Genomic DNA, 18,521 nt, shown 5'->3' with positions numbered 1-18,521 from the left:
ACGCATGTGCATACCTTGCAAATGTCATCAGGAACTTTGACGTTGTAGGTGTAGTTGAAAAACAAAATGCCGGTGCCAGATCCTTTGGCGCTGACGAATATCTGTTCTCCTGGTTGATTGATCTGGGAAAAAAATTGAACATTTAGAATAAGAAGGTTCTGTTAAAAAAATAGAATCGTTAGAAAATAATGCCCCCGGCGCCATACGTTCTGACGATTACCTTGATTTTAGTTCTTTTTGGCATAATTCATAAACACGCACAAAACAGTCCCCGTTATCTGCAGATGGAACGAGGCGTATATGATATGAAAAGAACAGGATCGAATGAAGATACATTTCACAAATTACGGTCCCTACTGCGCGGTCGGCACAATTCAAACGGCAGTTTCGGTTTTTGCATTGGTAGAGTACCACCAGGGAAGTGTATGCCATCACGTAGTGGCAGCACTGCATCGCTGCTGCTGTGAAGTCGTTTAGCAATCATTATTTGTTGTTCGAAGCTAAATAATACATCCTGCAAACGTTCTATGCTAAACTAAGTATTCTTATCGCACGCCTAGCTCGCTAGTCCTATCGCGTTGCACTGTTGACAGCTTTTTGCAGCTACTTATCGGCTTATACCGACTCACCTCGACTTTGTTGAGGACGGTGGCGTTGTCTCGCTTGATTCTTACATTCTCCTTGAAATCCTTGTTGTTACTTAAGGTCACTTGACATGACAAGTCAAGGCTGTTCTCTTTGGCGTAGGCGGCATACTTGGCTAGTGCTTGAAGAGCCATCACGGTATCCTTAAGGGGTGGGGCGGGGTGGAGTTGAGAAAGAGGGAGTGAGGAACAAAACAGGTCACTAATCCGTCGACTCAGTACATAGAAAATTGAACTTAGTTTCCGTACCAGCCCTGTGAAAATGGATGAGCGAAGCTGTTGAAAATTGGCACTACAATTGCTGAGTGTGGCATTCTTTATGGATGCGAAAGCATTGTACGACTTATGAAGGGAAAAATCTGTCGTTATAATCCGATGGCACCAAAACGCATGTGTCCAAATGAGTATGTAACATGGTGACGTCATCGCGACAAATGTCATGCACAATGTTCTCATATGAAACGTAACATCACTGGATGACGTCAGCAGGTGACGTCATCAAGTGACCATGTCACCTGATGACGTCGCATTAGAGTGCACTGCTTCCGCGATCGGTCCAGATTGTTCCGTGAGCACACCGCTGCTGAAAATCCCCACCAACTAAAGGCTAACCGCATCGCGGTGAAAAAACACACATACAGAAAGAAAGAAATGGAAGGATCCAACAGATAGATGGTATTCAGACTGAAAAATAAGTAGAAATATCTTATGCAAATGTCTTCCGATAACTGAAATCTAACATGACGACGCATATATTTCGATGCATCACGGCGTCCGTGTCACATTAAACACACCTGAATGCATTAGAAACAACAGCATACGTCTCTGTTTGTCCTATGTGCTGAATGCAAGTCATGCCAGTCCCACCACTTACAAAACAGTGTTTTTCGCGTTACACATCTCCAATAATGCCAGGGTCCCTAAATGCAGAATAGAGTTCCACTAGCATATTTATGTACGGGCGTCGTGGCATAAGTGGTTTGAAACGAATTCGGGGATCGCATTTTCTGCGTAGTTGATTTTGTGACATTTTCACGGGTTACGAGGCTAGATGTAGTTCATGTAGTTGGCGCTGCTCTGAATGATGCACTTGGTGTGTTCTTATACACCCCCGCTTCCCATTAGAGGCCTGTAAAGTTAGGAGTGGCATACCCTAGAGGTTTGGAGAGATCCCCTGGGGCTCATCTTTTTGCCCAGCCATTGCACGAAGCTTGTGATGTAATTGACGTCTTTCAGTTCCCTTATGAACGTCATGATAGCGTAAGATGTCGCCTGAGCGGAGTAGACATCGCCGTTTCCTGGCACGTGACGTTCACCTTTGTTCAAAATGGAAAAAAAAATGAAAAGTGCAGTAATTAGCGAAAATTAAGAACACAGTCACTGTGGAGCAACACAAGAGAAGCTGCACAGAAGGGCAAAACAAATTCAACAGGGCAGACAGCCAATAGTTCATTGTCGCTTTAACATGAGATACATCATTTTCAATAAGAATAGCTCGCGTGATTGGGCATAGAAATATACGCAAATACACGTTAAAACACACACACACACACACACACACACACACACACACACACACACACACACACACACACACACACACACACACACACACACATTATATATATATATATATATATATATATATATATATATATATATACACGTTGCATTGTTGGAGTCACGACTATACGTTTCAAAAAAAAAAACCCGAGCAGAAATCTTATGGCATACGCTTCTTCCTTCACTTAATTTGAGCCAGCCAACAGGAGGAATCAAATAAACAACAACAATAACAACAATAAAAGTAATAAGAAAAAATACGGGATCACACAAGCTGACGCTGCCATCTCTGCCACTCTTCGTAACATCGCCTGCTGTATATGCCCCTAGTCGACAGCAATTCATGTCGTCGTGATCATAGCGTTTTTTTTTTTTTTTGCTTAGAGCATTAATAATGTGTGCAGAAGCCCGCATAGGAGTTTCCCTAACGGTTCAAGCTTTGGGATCCCTGAAAGCAGTTAGAGGATAGCGAAAGTCTTCAACGCTTTTTTTTTCTTAGCGGTTGGTAGTCGTTGAGGTGCTGCAGTTTGTTGTGGACTTGTCTGTCACGCACAGCGAGGATAAAGTAATATAATCGGTTGAGCGCTGTCGCGAAGGAATGATTACGAGAACGTCGATTCTTCACAACTACTTGATACAAAGCGGTATAAGCAGCGCATTTTGGTGAAAGTTATGAGGACACTTGTCCCTGCGCTCATTCATGGCTTCTGATTTGATTGACGAGATCTGAGCAACCTATTTACGTGTATCATGTACAGCGTAAATTGTACGCAAGGGCTGTCGCTGAGCTTTCTCGAGAAAGCGCGTAAAGCAGCCAACCTTCTTTTTTACAGCGAAAGCTCTTATGAGATCACAACAGCCGATTTTTCCGGCGCCGCCGCCGCCGTTGCTGGTGTTCGTAACCGCTATCGCGCGAAATAAGAAAAAAAAAATATCCAGGATCGGATGGGACTCGAAACCGGGCCCTCTGTGTGGCAGTCGAGTATTCTATAGCAAAGAGCCACACCAGTGCTTGAAGTACCTTCGCAGAAAGACCTTATACAGGCGTCATGTTTGGCAAAGAATCGCGTTAACATATGCAATGTAGCGTGGTAGAAGACTAAAATAGGAACCAGGTGCCGCACAATGCGAATTGCGCAAAGAGTGTGTCGTTGAATGCTTTCAACCCGTTACAAAGGGCTCAGCCATAACTCTTCATCGTCATCAGTAGAGGCGGATTTTTAGACACTGAAAAATTTCGTTTTAGGCGCCAAAAATAGGCAGGCAAAACAATGTTTTAGGCTTCCAAAATCGTAAATATAGGCACAATAAATTTTCACATAAATGCAAATAATTTCTAATAAAGACGTGTGCGACCTCTATCTACGACAGGCAAACAAAAATGTCATTGCTTAAGATGGCACAAAGGAGCCAACATTCGAACATCGCGTGCTTTGTCCCGCACGGTTCGCACTCCCGTGTTCTGCAGTGAGTCAAGTGAGTCAAATGTCCACTGTCAAATCAACACACTCCTGTGTGTTTTTCCGGCATGACTGAGAAGTGCAGAGCAGGAGCAGACAGCCAGATTGCTAAAAGACCAGAAGGGAGGGATTCCTCCTATTGGCCGGGTCGAATTGCGTAGAGCCAATTTCTCCCCTGGCAGTGAACCACTGGCATAGCCAGGCTGAGGGGAGGGGGGGTCTTCAACCCCCCCCCCCTCCCGCGAAACTTTTCATTTTTGCGTGGGTGTAGCCTATATACACGCACGCATACAAACGCATGCACGAGCATATATGAAGTATGGTTGTCCCCCTCCCCCCTCTTCCCCACCCCCGAAAGAGGTCTCTGGCTACGCTACTGTAGTGAACATCTTAAAAAGTAAATTACAAACAATACAAAAGCTGCGTGCACATCACATTTTTCTTTCTTTTTTTGCTCTTCACTCTCCTTTCCGCCGACGGCTCTCCGCAGTTTCGCATTCGCAAACCGATCGGGCCATTTCAGCGCGGCGGCGAATGCTCGCTTGCGTGTCCCGCTTCACTGCTGCTAGCGGTTGTTGGTTGGTTGAACTACAGGACTAGGTTGAACGCCATGGTTCACAACAGTTAATCTTACGCGGTAACATGAATAACGGTCTCAAACAGCACCCGGGAGCGAAACTCGATGCTAAATAGTGTTCATATAAGCGCCAATTTTGAAAATAGGCATTTATAGGCACTTGTAAGCATTAAGGCACGAACGCCAAAAATAGGCATTTATAGGCACTATAAAAACACTATGAAAGCCCTTCTTAACCTCTAATTTATGGTCATATATCAAAATGGCGTGATAGGAGCGCAAGGAACAAAATAGGCATTTGCCTAAAATCCGGTCTCTAGTCATCAGCCACAGAACAAACGAATTGCACATGTAGATGTGTAGCGGGTACCACGCTTCCCCTCAGGATGAAGAATAATGGCATTGTGGGTGGTTCCCTACTTCCCAAAAATTATGATTATTTATGGCGTTGTGGGTACCATGCAAGTGTACTTGCATTAGTCGAGTCGAGTCGAAAAAACTTTATTGCAAGAGAATTCAGGACCGCCCAGGCCCCCTGGGTCCCCGCGCGACCCCACCACACTCAAACGTTCATGTCTAATAAGTCCATGACGTTGGCAGCCCGGCGGGCGGCGATCTTCTGCCTTGCCGGGTCCGTGGAGCGTAGCGAGGTCTCCCAGTCCTCCCAGGTCTTGAGTGGCACCGACCCGCCGGGAGGAGGAGAAGACGGACAGGCCAGGAGAATGTGGGTTAGGTTTGCCCTCGGTGCATTGCACAGAGGGGGGGGGGGGGTGATTCTTAAAAGGAAGAAGGAAATGAAAATGAAAATTGGGTGTAGAGTGCACGATAACTGCCTCTCAAGTGAGGACACCTCAACCGATACACTCACGGAGGACTGGGGATTGAAGGGACAGTGAGAGTGAAAAGAGATGGTAAAAGAAGAAAAAAAAAAGAAAGGTATGAGTGGAAAAAAAAAAAAAGGTGAGGGGGGGTGGGCAGGAGAACGGGCGTCCGAGTCACCGTGGTGAGCGGCTAGAAAATTCGTTGGACTAGGCCGGCATCCTCGAGAAAAGCGAGTAGGGCCGCAAGGGCTGATCGGCGACGGTGCACGTGGCCGGTGGGATGGAGCAAGTCCTGTTGGGTCGCACACGGCAGTCCGACGAGTCGGTACTTCATGACGAGCTGCTTCCGCGCGGTGTTGAGAGAAGGGCAGTCAAACAATAGGTGGCACAGGGTTTCGATCGCGCCGCAATCGGTGCAGTTCGGTGCAGCGGCGCCGCGAAGACGATGCCTGCGTTCCGCGGGCCACACTGACCCGGTCCTCAGGGCAAGAAGAAGCGCGCGCTCGCGGCGAGTGAAACCAGTGGCTGGGATGGGAGGAGGGGGGTGTCCGGCGGCGACCCGTGCGTCCGGATGCTCGCGCACCAGCTCCCGGCGAAGGTTGTTGCGTGCCGAGTCGAACGAGCTGGCGTAATCTGTCAGCGAAGTCTCGGCGGAGTGTGCTCGTTTTGCGAGCTCGTCTGCAGCCTCGTTGCCCGCGATGCCGACGTGTGAAGGGAGCCACTGAAGGACCACGTCACAGCCTCGTTCCTGGAGGGCCAGCAGGCTGAGAGCGGCGCGCTGAGCAAGAAGGGGGCCCCGTTCCTCCCTCGCGAGCTGGCGCAAGGCAGGTTTCGAGTCGCAGAAGATTGCTGCGCTAGAGACGGCCGGCGAATTGCGCAGGAGGTCTGCAGCCAGCTGGAGCCCGACTAGCTCAGGTATCGCAAGCGGCACTGTCGTTCCGAGCTGAGCTGAGGGGCTATGCAGGCGGCCGCGGCTGAGCGATCCTGTAGGACGGACCCATCGGTGAACACTTGCGTCCTCCCGGCCAGGTCCTCATGCAGGAAGGTGGGGTGGGTCGGTAGTGGGAGAGGAGGGAGGGGGTAGGTAAAGTCCGCGTTTGCAGACGGTGCCATAGGTGCTGTTCCCTAGATGCCCCAAGAGAGTTTACAACCGGCTCAAGAAGGGCCGCTCTTCCAGCTTTTGCAGTGACTGTGCTGCGTGTTCCGCGAAGGCCTGGCGATTTTTTCTGTCGAGGCAATCTTATTGTTGTGCATAGTGCATATGGTGGTGGTTTCTTTGTCGTTTTTTCGTTTCTTACTCTTTCTTTCGAACGTTGCATTAGCACGTTTGCTAACTTACAGCTTGCGTGTCACGGCTTGTGAACTATTCGCAGGAGCTTGTTCTTAAAGGTATTTATTTATTTGTTTATTTATTTATTTATTTATTTATTTATTTATTTATTTATTTATTTTTGTATTCTGATGACCTTGCTCTTCTCGGAGTGTTTCTCTTTTTGTCGCATGCCGGAACAGAGGTACCAGCATCTCCTCGCACGCGTATTAAATAAAAACAGAGAAAGTCTTATAACCTCAACTGCTTAGTAACAGAAGGATCAAGCATAATACACGAGTTTGTACAGTTTTGCTCTGAGGCGCACCATACCTTGGTCGTAGCGCACGCTTTCTTCGAGCCACTGGATGACATTTTGCCTTCCTGGGCTGTTCGCCAACGATAAAGCGTAAGCGGCCAGAGCCAGTCCTCCGGGTGAGTCTCCTTTCCGTACATGCCGCTCCACAAACGAAGCTGCTCTCTGTTTTGAGAGCGCAGAAGCCTTGGAGGAGGAAGCAGTGAGAAAATTGCGCTTAAGCAAAAACGGTGGCGTTTCGCAAAAAGCAATACACATTGCTTGTCTAGTATGGGTACCATAAAGGGACGGCATAATTTCACAAACGTATGTGCTGCAGTTGAGGCTGCCACGATATGATGCACGATGTCTGCGCGCAATCATCACGGGTGAGCCCAAGTCTGCCCATGGATCGCAAGCCATTGCGGGTAAATAATTTGTCTAGATGTGTCCTTCGGGCGTGGTTCAATCCTGTAGCGCGCTGTACCAGTTTATCAGCTATTTCAAGCTATCTTATAAGCAGCGCACTAGCATTTACCTCGGCCTCTTTCTCATAGTTAAGTCAGGAGACACGATAGTATCAGGAAGGTGCAGCACAACCTATCAACTTAAAACTTCTGAATCATCATACATTTTTTGTATTCGCTGTATGAGGACTACAGCAGTCTTGTAGACATCGCGTATGGCAGCCGTGAGCTAAGGCGGCATGGTAAGCGCGACATGCGTATCCTGCCTTAGGGACGTTAGCATTGGCGTAGAATTAATTAGAACAATATCAGAAGCATTCCTTATGACATTACCGCGCGGCTCTTCAGCCAAGTGTAGAGAGCTAAACAATGGAGCCCGTATTAAGAAAGTTCTTGCACTATAAATTTAGTTCAGATATTGTGTCGGTGAATCATTTTATTGGACCTACTATTTGCCTGGCCGACAGTTTCATAACGAGCAGTGCTTATGGACTTTGCACCTGCATTCGGCCCGAGTGTTTTACATCATACAAACTCAAGCGTATCGGTCGTGTCAAGGACATTAGAATCGGACCCTGCATTGCCTTGACAGTTCGCCAAGAATGCCACAGCGCCACTTCGTCGTTAGTGAGGCATTAAATCATTTCCGATGTCTCCTTTACACTTTGATAATGTTATCGCCTTTCAACATACCTTAAATCCCTCGGCATCGCACTCTTCGAGGGTGATCAGCATATAGGCCGTCAGTGCTGCTGGGTGCTGCAAGTCTCCCTGCATATTTGAGGATTTGACAATTGTTGTACAATTTGCGAGCACCCGCGATGAGGTGAGTGCAGTGTCGGAGGGGCAGTGGCACGGCTTGATTTCCGAGGCAATGTTTAATATTTTGCACAAGTTAATTTATCCTAGTTTATTTATACAATTTATTCTAATCGTGTTTATGAGCATGCATTAGAGAGCACTGTATATGTAAACAGCCCTTACTGCACTCTTTAAACCGCGAAATTCCTGCACTAATGGAAAATGAAAAAAGTTCTGCATGACCAGGATTTGGGGACATGTGCACGTAGCGCCATCTCTCGTAGGTGACAGTGGTGGCCTGCCGTAACTGAATGAGAAATAGGCGAAAAAAATCATATCTGACGAAAAAAGCTAGTTATCAAAAACGACTCCCGGTTCTATACAGAAGAGACTTCTTTGAACATTCTGTTAAAATTAAAGTGTTGCACTACGAACCGCGTGGCTTCCCAGAGTGTTGAATATTTTACAATGGGGCCCCATGTGTTTCTAATGGGCGGTGTTCAATTGTCCTGGGAAGGCACACGTTTTGTAGTGCGATACTGCAATATTTCCAAAACGTTCCAGTAGGTCTCTGCTATATAGAACCCGGAGTCGTTTTTTGAAAACTAGCTTCTTTCAAGAGATATGATTTTTTTTCGCCTATTTACTATTCAGTTATGGCAGGACGCCGTTGCTGCCGCCGAGAGATGGCGTCGCATACAAATGTCCCCAAATCCTGGTAATTGATGCTAACGCCACGGCGTTATTATGAAATGTTCCTTCAGGTTATTTTTTTGACAGTCAGCTAATTGCAGTGGTTCTCCTTGTGAAAAACGCTTCGTGCCAGGCGAGTGTTGCCTCTCATTGCATTTCTGCCTCGTTTGTTTTTAAGAAAGAAACAAGAATCGAGTTACAATAATAGTGTATATATGGTTAATACTTATTTCATGTTTCGCAATAAAGATTGAATATACGAACCACTAGCCTCCTCTGATACGAGGATTGTTCATCAGTGAACCCTCCGTCTCCTCTCTGCTTACTGGCAATGTAGCGCAGCCCGCTGGTAATGACAGCTTCGTCGATCATGATGGCTTTTGTTGCTTGGCACAAAGTGCGAGTGACATAGGCTGTAAGCCTGTGAAAAAGAAAAACGAAATCATCATCTCTGGGTGTATATTCACAAAAACGTCTTACGCAATAATTGTTCTACAGAGAAAATTTTAGCGGGTTCCCATGCTTGCATATCATTAGCGACGCCGGTCGGGGAATAACTATGAGCATTTATAGAAGAAAGCTATGTGAATTCGGTCCCTGTTTAGTAAATAGATAGCTAAATGAATAATTGACTATTTTATTGGGATTACGATTGTTTACGTGTCGTAGGGTGTGAAACATGTGGCGATGCAAAGGTCCACAAAGGAGTCGCAGGAGACATTAATCATAACGAAAATAAGAACTTGAGCATACGCGTGCGTCCAACGGCAACCTGCTTTATTATTATTTGCTAAGACTGCCGAATAATGTGTAAAAGTTGTTAAGAACATTTGCAAATACTTCCCTGTATTTGTTGGCCACCTTGACCCGTATTCACAAAAATCTCTTACGCTAAAATTGTCCGTAAGAGTAAATTATAGCCTATTCTGAAGCTGCACGCATTATCAGCGGGGGAGGCCGGCCAATGAGAAAGAACACTTAAGAACAAAAAAAAAAAAACGTTGCGAATTCGACCTCAGATAGTTTCAATCTTGGATTGTGTTATTTGAATCGCTACCATACAGCCGTTAATCAAGCTCTGGGGTGCTATGCAGGATGGCGCGAGCTTGGTGAAACTCGGAATCTTTCTGAGCTCTGGCGACACCCTCTTTTGAACGAGCCACTAGTACGAAAAAGTCCAATCCAGCCCAGCGCGCGCTGCGTTCCATTGGTTACGATGGAACGCGGCGTCACGTCAAAGGCGGTCGGCAAATTTGGGTGGTGTCTTCAACCCATGCAGAGAAATCTTCTTTCATTTGTTTGTCGTTCCACTGAGTGCAGAAGTGCACCCAAGGAAAAAAAGTGTCAGAAATTTTTGCTAACGATATTTTTAGAGGTACGGGCTGTTTAAATTTATTTTCAAGCGTTTAATGCCTGCACTAAGCATCCTTTAGAATAAACAGTACCGTGGCCTCCGAGATTAGCGCCGGCCGAGCACCTTGCCACAGCAAACGGCCGGGGCTAATCGCCGAGGCCCCGTGAATAATCATCATGGTCGGCCTCTACATTCTAGCGCATTGCTCGGCCGGCGCGCGCCCTCTTCGTCCTGTTCTTCATCGACTGCTCGCTCCCCGAGCACGTGCGCCCGGTTTATTGGCTAATTAACTAGGCGGCATACCTAGATAATTAAGTCAGGACATGCTATGACCAAACTAATTAAGTCAGGTCATGCTAAGACCGAGTTAATTAAGCCACATCTTACAAATACCATGAATGAAGCCGTGTAAAGCTAAGACAGAGCTAAGTAAGGTCATGCCATTTAAGGCGACGTAAACTAGGAGTGCGCTAATAAGACCAAGCTAAATAGGACCTTACTCAATAAGGTCATGCTAATTAGGATCATGCTGATATGAAATATGTTAGCTCCATACTAATGAATTTATTTCTGATCAAGTAAAGTTAATTAATGTGGCGTTAATTAAAGCAATACCAATTAAGACATAACTATTCAAATCACGTTAATTAAGACCTCGCTAATTAAGAGCTACCTAATTAATACCACCAAAGTTAAGACCGAGTTGACGGGGTCTTCACTCCGAAGCAGACCGAGCAGACTGAATAGACGTTAAGCCACGTAAAAAGCTGGAAGAAGCGAGGTGATCACAAGCTGCTGTGATGGCTTTAGCCTTGCACAAGTAGTGCAAGCTGACCAAATTATTTTAAATGCAAAGAAGCTGCTGCTTAGCGTCTACCGCATGAAACGCTTGACAGTGTCACCGACACTGACAACCACGAGTTGAACTGGGGCCTTCTCAGAATCAACGAGTTTGTACCCGAGTTCGCGTGTCATTCAGTTTGATTGACAGACGCCCACGGCGAAGATCGGGTCCGCCCACCGCGTTTGCTCTTGCCAAGGACCAGTGCTCACGCCGCAACGCCAGCGAGCGGCACGATTAATCTATGAGCTGAATCGCACAGACTATGCACATACGCACGAAGAAGTAAAGGTTATTTCATCACGTGGCTGCGATGTTTTGCATTCAATTTCACCGCGCTCACGGCGTACCCCACACAGCCGCGTTGCCGCCATGAAGCAAGCGCCCGTGGTGACATTTGCGGCGAGAAGTGTTACTATTTACTTGTTTGTGCAGTCATTGCTTCTACCGATTCGTTACTGCAGAAAAATCTTCAGTCGAGTTTTGTAAGTAACAGTAATTTGTCCATTTATTTATCTGTAATTTTCGATAGAAGCGAAACGAGCTGCACGAGAGTGCTGCGTGTGCGCCGTGTGCGGCCTTATTGCCTTCAAGAGTGGAAACTGCCATGCTGCCTGTGGAATGAAAGAACTTGCTCGAAAGAGGACAAACGGCCACTAACACGCTTGTGGGAGGCGCGATGTTCAGTTGGCAGAAAGATAGCGTGCGTTTGTGACGCCACGTGCGTTCTTGTGGCCGTTTTCTCGACGCTGCTTTCACGCCCTCCGCACTGTCTTCCTGTCATGACCGCCATAGTGGGAACTCGGAGCAAACTCGTGTTCCCGAGATGTTCGGGACATCCTGCAGAACACTACTGGTCCTATACCAGAACGCATCGCCGCTGAGCCATGGCTTGCATAATGTACGCCAAAAGATGAGACTGGTCATAACGGTGATATGAAGAATACTGAGCCCATGTTCATTAAAAAAAGCTTTTACGCTAAACTAGTTCATAAGAGCAAGCTCCAGCCAATCCTGATGCTATACATATTAGCAAGGACGAACAGCCAAACACAATTACGAACGAGAAGCTTCGAGTTTGACCCAGTATACTGTGCAAGGGTACATGCCATTTTTATTTTATTTGTCGCCATCCAGGTAGCTAAGAGCTACTAATGGCGAACACCTTTATTTGCTGTATGTTAATATGATTTCTGCACTTATGAGACTGTAAATGTCATAAATTTTGCGTCGAGCATTGCGATTTCAATAATAGTAAAGAATGGAAAAGCATTCGTATATATACCGATCGCTATGGGTGCACTATAATGTATGGTTGAAAATGAGGTCCCGGTCTTGTAGCGTCAAGTGTCAGGGCAAAGGGTTCTGGAATTCGCTCATAGATATACACCGCAGGAGTGGCAGCATCAGAAGCCGGTAAGCGTGCTGTGCTCAGGAGACACTCTTTACAATCTTAGACTGCGACGAGCCGAGGGGCTGTTTCCTTTGTACTTGTATATCTGCAACGCTCGAATTGCGTCAGGAGAGCGGTGAACTATACAGTTCACTGAGTCCAATGTCAGGGAGCGAATCAGTGAAAGATGAAACATTTAGCGCGGTCGTAGTATACGCACGATCCACGGGAAACGTCGCCTATCTGGCTGTTCGGGCCGAGAGGGACAAGGCCTGGTTCATTTCCAGCCGGGGTTTATTCGCAGTTCCCCACTACGAATGGTGAGGACAGCGACTCCTATCTCTATGGATGCGTATCTCAAGTGAAAAGCTTTTTTTTTTTAACTCTTTGATCTGTTATCGTCATTGGTGGTCCGAGGGTGGAGCCGGGTGAAAGGTTCCGATGCAAGGTGCGCGTGCTCTCGCGTAAGCGGTATGCGGCGCGCTTTGTTCACCGAACGCCAACTATTTAAGCTGTCCGGGAAGCACGCGCTGCCCACCTACACTAACGCTACAGGGCCCATACTCACAACAAGCATTTACGCTAGAATTGTTTTGCGAGAGAAAATTTCAGCCAATCCTGACGCTGGACATACCATTAGCGAATGCATCTTTCCAGGGGCAAGGGTCACTTACAAAAGGTTTTGTGAATTCGGCCCCATATGTCCTGGTTAACGGCTAAAGGGCCAAAATCTCGATGATTTCCGTTTGCAAGTGATTTTTGACATTGAACAGCAACCTTCACTTATGATACGTTTGGCACTGGGATCGGCTGAAATTTTCTTTTACGAACAATTCTAGCCTAACACCATTTTGTGAATACTGGCCTATTCTGTATGGAATTAGGCAATGAGACATACGCTAACTGAATATCCTTACTGGAACAAATCTATGCGTGCCACTGCTTTAACAAAACGAATAGTTTTATAGAATCATTCAGCTATTCGCGTTCAATGACGATGATTGTTCGACGTTATCTGTATATTTTTTTTTGTGTGTAAGACGCCATCAGAGAACGCATGAGAACTCTAGGAGAACGTAAGTGCTTTCGGTAAGTCGTCATAGTTCCTTTGGCTGATTTACGTGAGTGTTACTTTCACCCAAGAATTCACCCGACTGCATCTACATTCTCCCATGTGTGACCTTTCGGGTGATCACATTTCCTTGTAGGTTTCTTTACAGTCAGCTTACACAGAGCGTCCCTAATTACGTGCGTCGTCGTACCCTATAGTTAAGACGGTGGGTATCGAAACAATTCTGGCAAATGTCAGGAGCAATGCGCTAAAATGTCCCAAAGCGATGTGAGCGGAGGGCTCCGGCAACGAAATGCAGCATGCGGTAGAGTGACTGGGCCAGGCCCAGGTGTGGCGCTAAATAAACAGCTTAATACTGCGAACGCATCTTGGGCTCGAACGTCCGTGCTAAAATAATTCATCTACGGCTGCCTTTGTTATTTCAGAATGGGATCAAATCAAGACATTAAAACTGTCTTACGCAACATCATCAACAGCAGCAGAATTATTCGCAATAATGGCTGTGTTACGATATATCAACTCATTAACACAAGAAAATAAATGGGTCATCCTGTGTGATTCACAGGCAGCCTTATCGCCACTAAAAAGTTACATCAATTCGAACAATTCGGCTTTAATTTACGAAGCATTAAAGGAACTTACAAAAGCAAGTGAACAAAACCACACAATAATATTCCAGTGGATACCTGGCCACTGCAATATCCCTGGCAATGTTGCAGCGGATGAAGCAGCGGGACAAGCACATAGCAAAAATAATTCATCGGGAATACCTATATCAAAAAGCGAATAAAACACATACTGCGACAGATGTCAGCTCGTCTTTGCAGAGCGACATGGTTTGATGGAAATTCTAGAAATTCAGACCTATTTTGCATTTACCCTACTCTTCAATTCTGGATCCCCTTAACGTTAAATACTAGCAGGGCCTTTGAAACACTGGTGCACCGCCTCCGGCTGAGTACCGCGCACACAAAACACTTTTTACATAAAATTTCACGAGCAGAGAGTCCAGAATGCGCATGCGGACACGTGGATGAAGATATACAGCATATTTTATTACAATGGCCGCGATATCAGGACGAAAGAGAACAACTAGTACGAGATTTAATGGCACTGGATCGTAGGCCCTTCAGCCAACGAAAAATCCTAGGTCAATGGCCAACACATACCTTGCAAAAACCTGCACTATTAGCGGTAAAGAAGTTCCTAGAAAGGAGTGATATACTTGGAAATTATTGAGAAAAGCTTTCAAAAGCTCGCTTCATGCATACATTTTGACCTGACTGTGTCGCTGTGTTGCTTCATGTGCGAAATTATTTTGTATCCATATGACTGGAATTTGTGAATTTTAGTAGCTGTTATGTGACTGGACCTTTCGTGTTATTTACAGCATACACAGTGTTCGTGTGATTACATTTTACGTGAATTATAGTGTTATGTGACGAGACTGTATCTTGTGTGTGTCTGTTTCTTCCCCTTTTTTATGTGACTGGACTATATATGAACTCTGCCTAGCTAATCTTTTACGTATTTTTTTCTTTTCGTTGCTGTGACTTTACCGCATACTGCCATCTGTGAAAAGTAGTAGCCGGCGCTAGACAAAAGTGCCAAAATCTCCTGAACACTATATAATAAAAAAAAAGTGTTCGCATACAAAAGTTGATAGCTTGATGCACGCGTAATGATATAACTGCGGTTCTTACCACAAAGTCGAAGGTGTTGTTTGAAAAATACTGAAGGAGCCGTCTACTTTTCGGTACCGGAGTATCTGATTGTACGCTAGAAGAAAAAAAAATGAAGCAAATAAGATTTCATGAGTGTCGCTGTTTATTCAGTTATTCTCGTAAAGCTTGGTTAGGTAAGTTAATCAACTACAAGAATATAGGAACCAAACAAAGGTTATCTAAAAAAAACGACACATTGGCGCTGAGTTTCAATATTTCTTCAAACCAAAGTGTGTGTGTGTGTGTGCGCGCGCCCGCACACACACACACACACACACACACACACACACACACACACACACACACACACACACACACACACACACACACACACGCACGCGCACACACACACACACACACACACACACACACACACGCACGCACGCACGCACGCACGCACACACACACACAAACACGAATCGGCAACTAATGTATATTTGTCGACTATAATCCACCCATCTGGATACTCGTATTTGAGCCAATAATCATGCCTCTTAAAGAAAAAACTATGTATAATTAAAAATACCAAAACAAGAAAAAAGGACAGTAAATGGGTGGAGCGAGCACCCATTTTTTCTCACTAATTTTTCTTTGCGGATGGGAAAGGGGCTTGAGGGAACAACAGAGATGCGACCTCAGAAGGAAGGAGGATGAAGGGGTGATAAAGTCGAGAACTCCACATTATGCTGTTTTTGTGCAACACGTACGTGCACGCTTCACAGCATATATGCATCTCAACAAGCGCAAAACACAAGGAAGAGACACGAGGGTCCTGTCTCTTCCCATTGTGTGTGTTCCTTTGCGCTCGTTGAGATGCGTAAGCTCAGTTATCACCAACTAGGCCAAATTTCTGCGTTGAATATATACATCTTCGCGGGCTGCTGCAGAGGCGGACGCACGTTGCTCAGCGAGTGGGACAAAAATCGAGGGTCATGCCCTGAACTACGGCGATGCCACTTGCCTCTGCATATCGAGAAGCTCCCATTTTACTCACAAACGCGCCTTTAATGAGTCCCATTTTTTAACTCCATCGAGCGGATGGCAGCAATGTCCTAGGCTTATCAAGACAATGTGCTTCATAAAGCTGCCCGGCGTGTTCGTTTTTGCAATTTGAGGAGTAGCTTGTGAAACATGTCTCTGCATATGCTGCAACGCTTTTGAGTAGACGCAAATGTCTCATGCGTATATCTAAGCGTTGTTTAAGCGAAACGACCAGATCAGCTGGCATATGTGAAGCTGTCTTCTGCGACTCTGGAGTCGAGGTAAGCAGTGTTGACAGAGAAGGAACGTTCGAAGAACACACCTATCAAGCCATTCTGCATGCTGCGAATGAAAAGGGCAATTTGCTTAAAACGCTTGATCGGCGTTTAAATACTTGTAAAACATTAGGAAGGAAGGAAGAAAACAAAAGGGAGAAGGCAGTGAGGTCAACCAGACACATGCCCGGATGGCTACCCTACGCTGGGGGAAAGAGAAAGGGGAGTTGAAAGATGAGAGAGAGAAGAGGAAAAGAAAGATTAAATGCTAAATATAGGCTAGCGCACGAGTAATTCCTTGGACGTCTGCGCTTAGCGTAATATCGGCCACGTCGTCCATGCGGACAAAAAATGGCGAAATAAGATATTTTTCCTATAAGGTTGGAGGGGGCTTGTACAACGCCGTGCAACAATGGACATGGTGTTTGAGCGCTGACGTGGATAAACAAGGTTTGGTGCATCCCATTAAAGCAGACGAAGATGCAAACAAGTGCGCGCCTCTTGTCCTTCCAGAGTGCCGGGGCGCCGTCTCGTTTTCTTGGAAATCCAAGTGGTTGGCATTAGCATAGCCGGTGTCGATTAACGGAACAGACGCGGTGCAGGAGGTGAGTTGTTGAGTGTGGCTCTGTTACTCTTCAACATAGCAGCCACACTCAACACTTAATAGCCACACTTAATATTCTAACATGGTGGTTCTGACACATAGACGCAGCGTTTGCGATGAGATTAAAAAAAAAAGACATTCTCAGCAGCTTTCAATGTATAGCTGCACGCAGGCCCTGCGAGTCCTAGAGGCTGCCCCAAGACTGTGTCGCTGGTAAAGCGTTGTACTGTACGTGAGTATATAAAGTTAACGTTCATTGCTTAAGTCGTTGTGTGTCCTGTGAAAAACAAAACAGCAGTGACATAACACTTCAACGCACATATGCAAAACATGATGGTATTACCTTTCCGGAAGAACTCGAGCGCTTTGTATTCGTCGCTGAAGCTGATGCGGTTTGTAGTCTTAAAGTACTCATAGGCGTACAGTGCTAGCACCAACTTGCTCGTAGCTTGCTCTCCGCAGTCAGTTGGCCGAATTATGGCCCCTTCTGGATGTTTGACCACGGTTTCCAACATGGCGCCTACTCCGTCTCCTGCGCAAGAAAGAAAGATTTCGGCAAACTGAACACAGTATAGTCATCTTGCTCAATGCAAGGTGACTCTGTGCTCAGATGAAGTGGTGCGCTTAAGTTTGCGGTGAATACCACCTTTGAAATTACGAAAAGGACGGTCTATCTTCATGCTCTCTTTTCTACGGACATTTTTATTTTTTGCCAGAGAAACCGGAGCATCAAAACAACAACGACAAGAAAAAGAAAGTACTGCGTAAATAGCGCGTGACACACTGCATGTTACAAGTCTATAAGTCTGCTCACCCTGACCACTGCATTACCAGCGTATTCTGTGATGTGGGAAAATATAGTAAGATTTCAGCCTTGAGATTCTGTATCACTGGTTACACTGCATGTTGAGGTGTCAAGAGCACAATAACAATGAATCAATGATTTCGGAAGTCTGCGGTTATATTCGTATTGCAGTGTAGAATTACAGCGATTATAGCGAGAATTGCGTTGCCTTCTGTTGTACTGCATTACACAACGCAGACGCGTACTTACCAACGATGTCAATTTCGCAGCGCTCTGTGTTCGGCAGAACGTTATCCGGATATGGCCGTCTAATGTTGACCACTTGGGTGTCATTAGAGTTATAGATCGCTGAAAAGCAAACGAGATTGAATCAGCTCGAAGTTGGAAAAGTACTGCATCCTAATTCTACAATGACCGATTGCTGGATAGCAAGACGACATTACGAACATGCATGATTTCGGCTTTGCTTATCTGACGATAGAACACCGGTTGAACAAAGTTAACGAAAACAGGAAGTATGTTGCCTATTATTTTGTCACGGTATGTCATCTGTGTGCAATCATTCTCAAACGGAATGAATATAATGCTTTTATTTAATTACCTGTATAGGACTCATGAACGTCTCGCTGTCTTCGCCCTTGTGAGTTTCGAGGATCCAAGACAACAGCAAATGACCTCGTCTTCGTAATACCAGGTGGCTGCGCAGGTAAACATTACAAAGCCTCCGAGATTGATGAAAATAACTTGGGTTATTGATTTTCCCCAAAGTACATGTCTTGGGTTGTACCTCCAGATAAGTAAATCAGGTTTCACAATGAGTAAATCATCATTTATATGAGCGA

The 18,521-nt window shown here is 45.7% G+C and overlaps 1 protein-coding gene across 1 annotated transcript in view; it reads right to left on the bottom strand.

Moving 5' to 3' along the window:
• Window positions 1-18,521, bottom strand: part of LOC119378865 (A.superbus venom factor 1) — a 103,511-nt gene that overhangs the window by 41,327 nt on the left and 43,663 nt on the right. The window contains exons 18-27 of the mRNA XM_037647914.2: window positions 18,281-18,377; window positions 17,929-18,027; window positions 17,218-17,406; window positions 14,994-15,069; window positions 8,895-9,051; window positions 7,830-7,907; window positions 6,708-6,876; window positions 1,797-1,960; window positions 630-788; window positions 15-122 (exon numbers count right to left, since the gene is read on the bottom strand). Coding sequence (XP_037503842.2) covers window positions 15-122; window positions 630-788; window positions 1,797-1,960; window positions 6,708-6,876; window positions 7,830-7,907; window positions 8,895-9,051; window positions 14,994-15,069; window positions 17,218-17,406; window positions 17,929-18,027; window positions 18,281-18,377 — 1,296 coding nt within the window. The remainder of the gene's footprint in view (window positions 1-14; window positions 123-629; window positions 789-1,796; window positions 1,961-6,707; window positions 6,877-7,829; window positions 7,908-8,894; window positions 9,052-14,993; window positions 15,070-17,217; window positions 17,407-17,928; window positions 18,028-18,280; window positions 18,378-18,521) is intronic.

Source organism: Rhipicephalus sanguineus, chromosome 1, assembly GCF_013339695.2.
Source record: "Rhipicephalus sanguineus isolate Rsan-2018 chromosome 1, BIME_Rsan_1.4, whole genome shotgun sequence".
Lineage (NCBI taxonomy): Eukaryota > Metazoa > Arthropoda > Arachnida > Ixodida > Ixodidae > Rhipicephalus > Rhipicephalus sanguineus.
The sequence above is the reverse complement of the archived record's forward strand: the minus strand, read 5'-3'. Positions and strand labels throughout refer to the sequence as shown.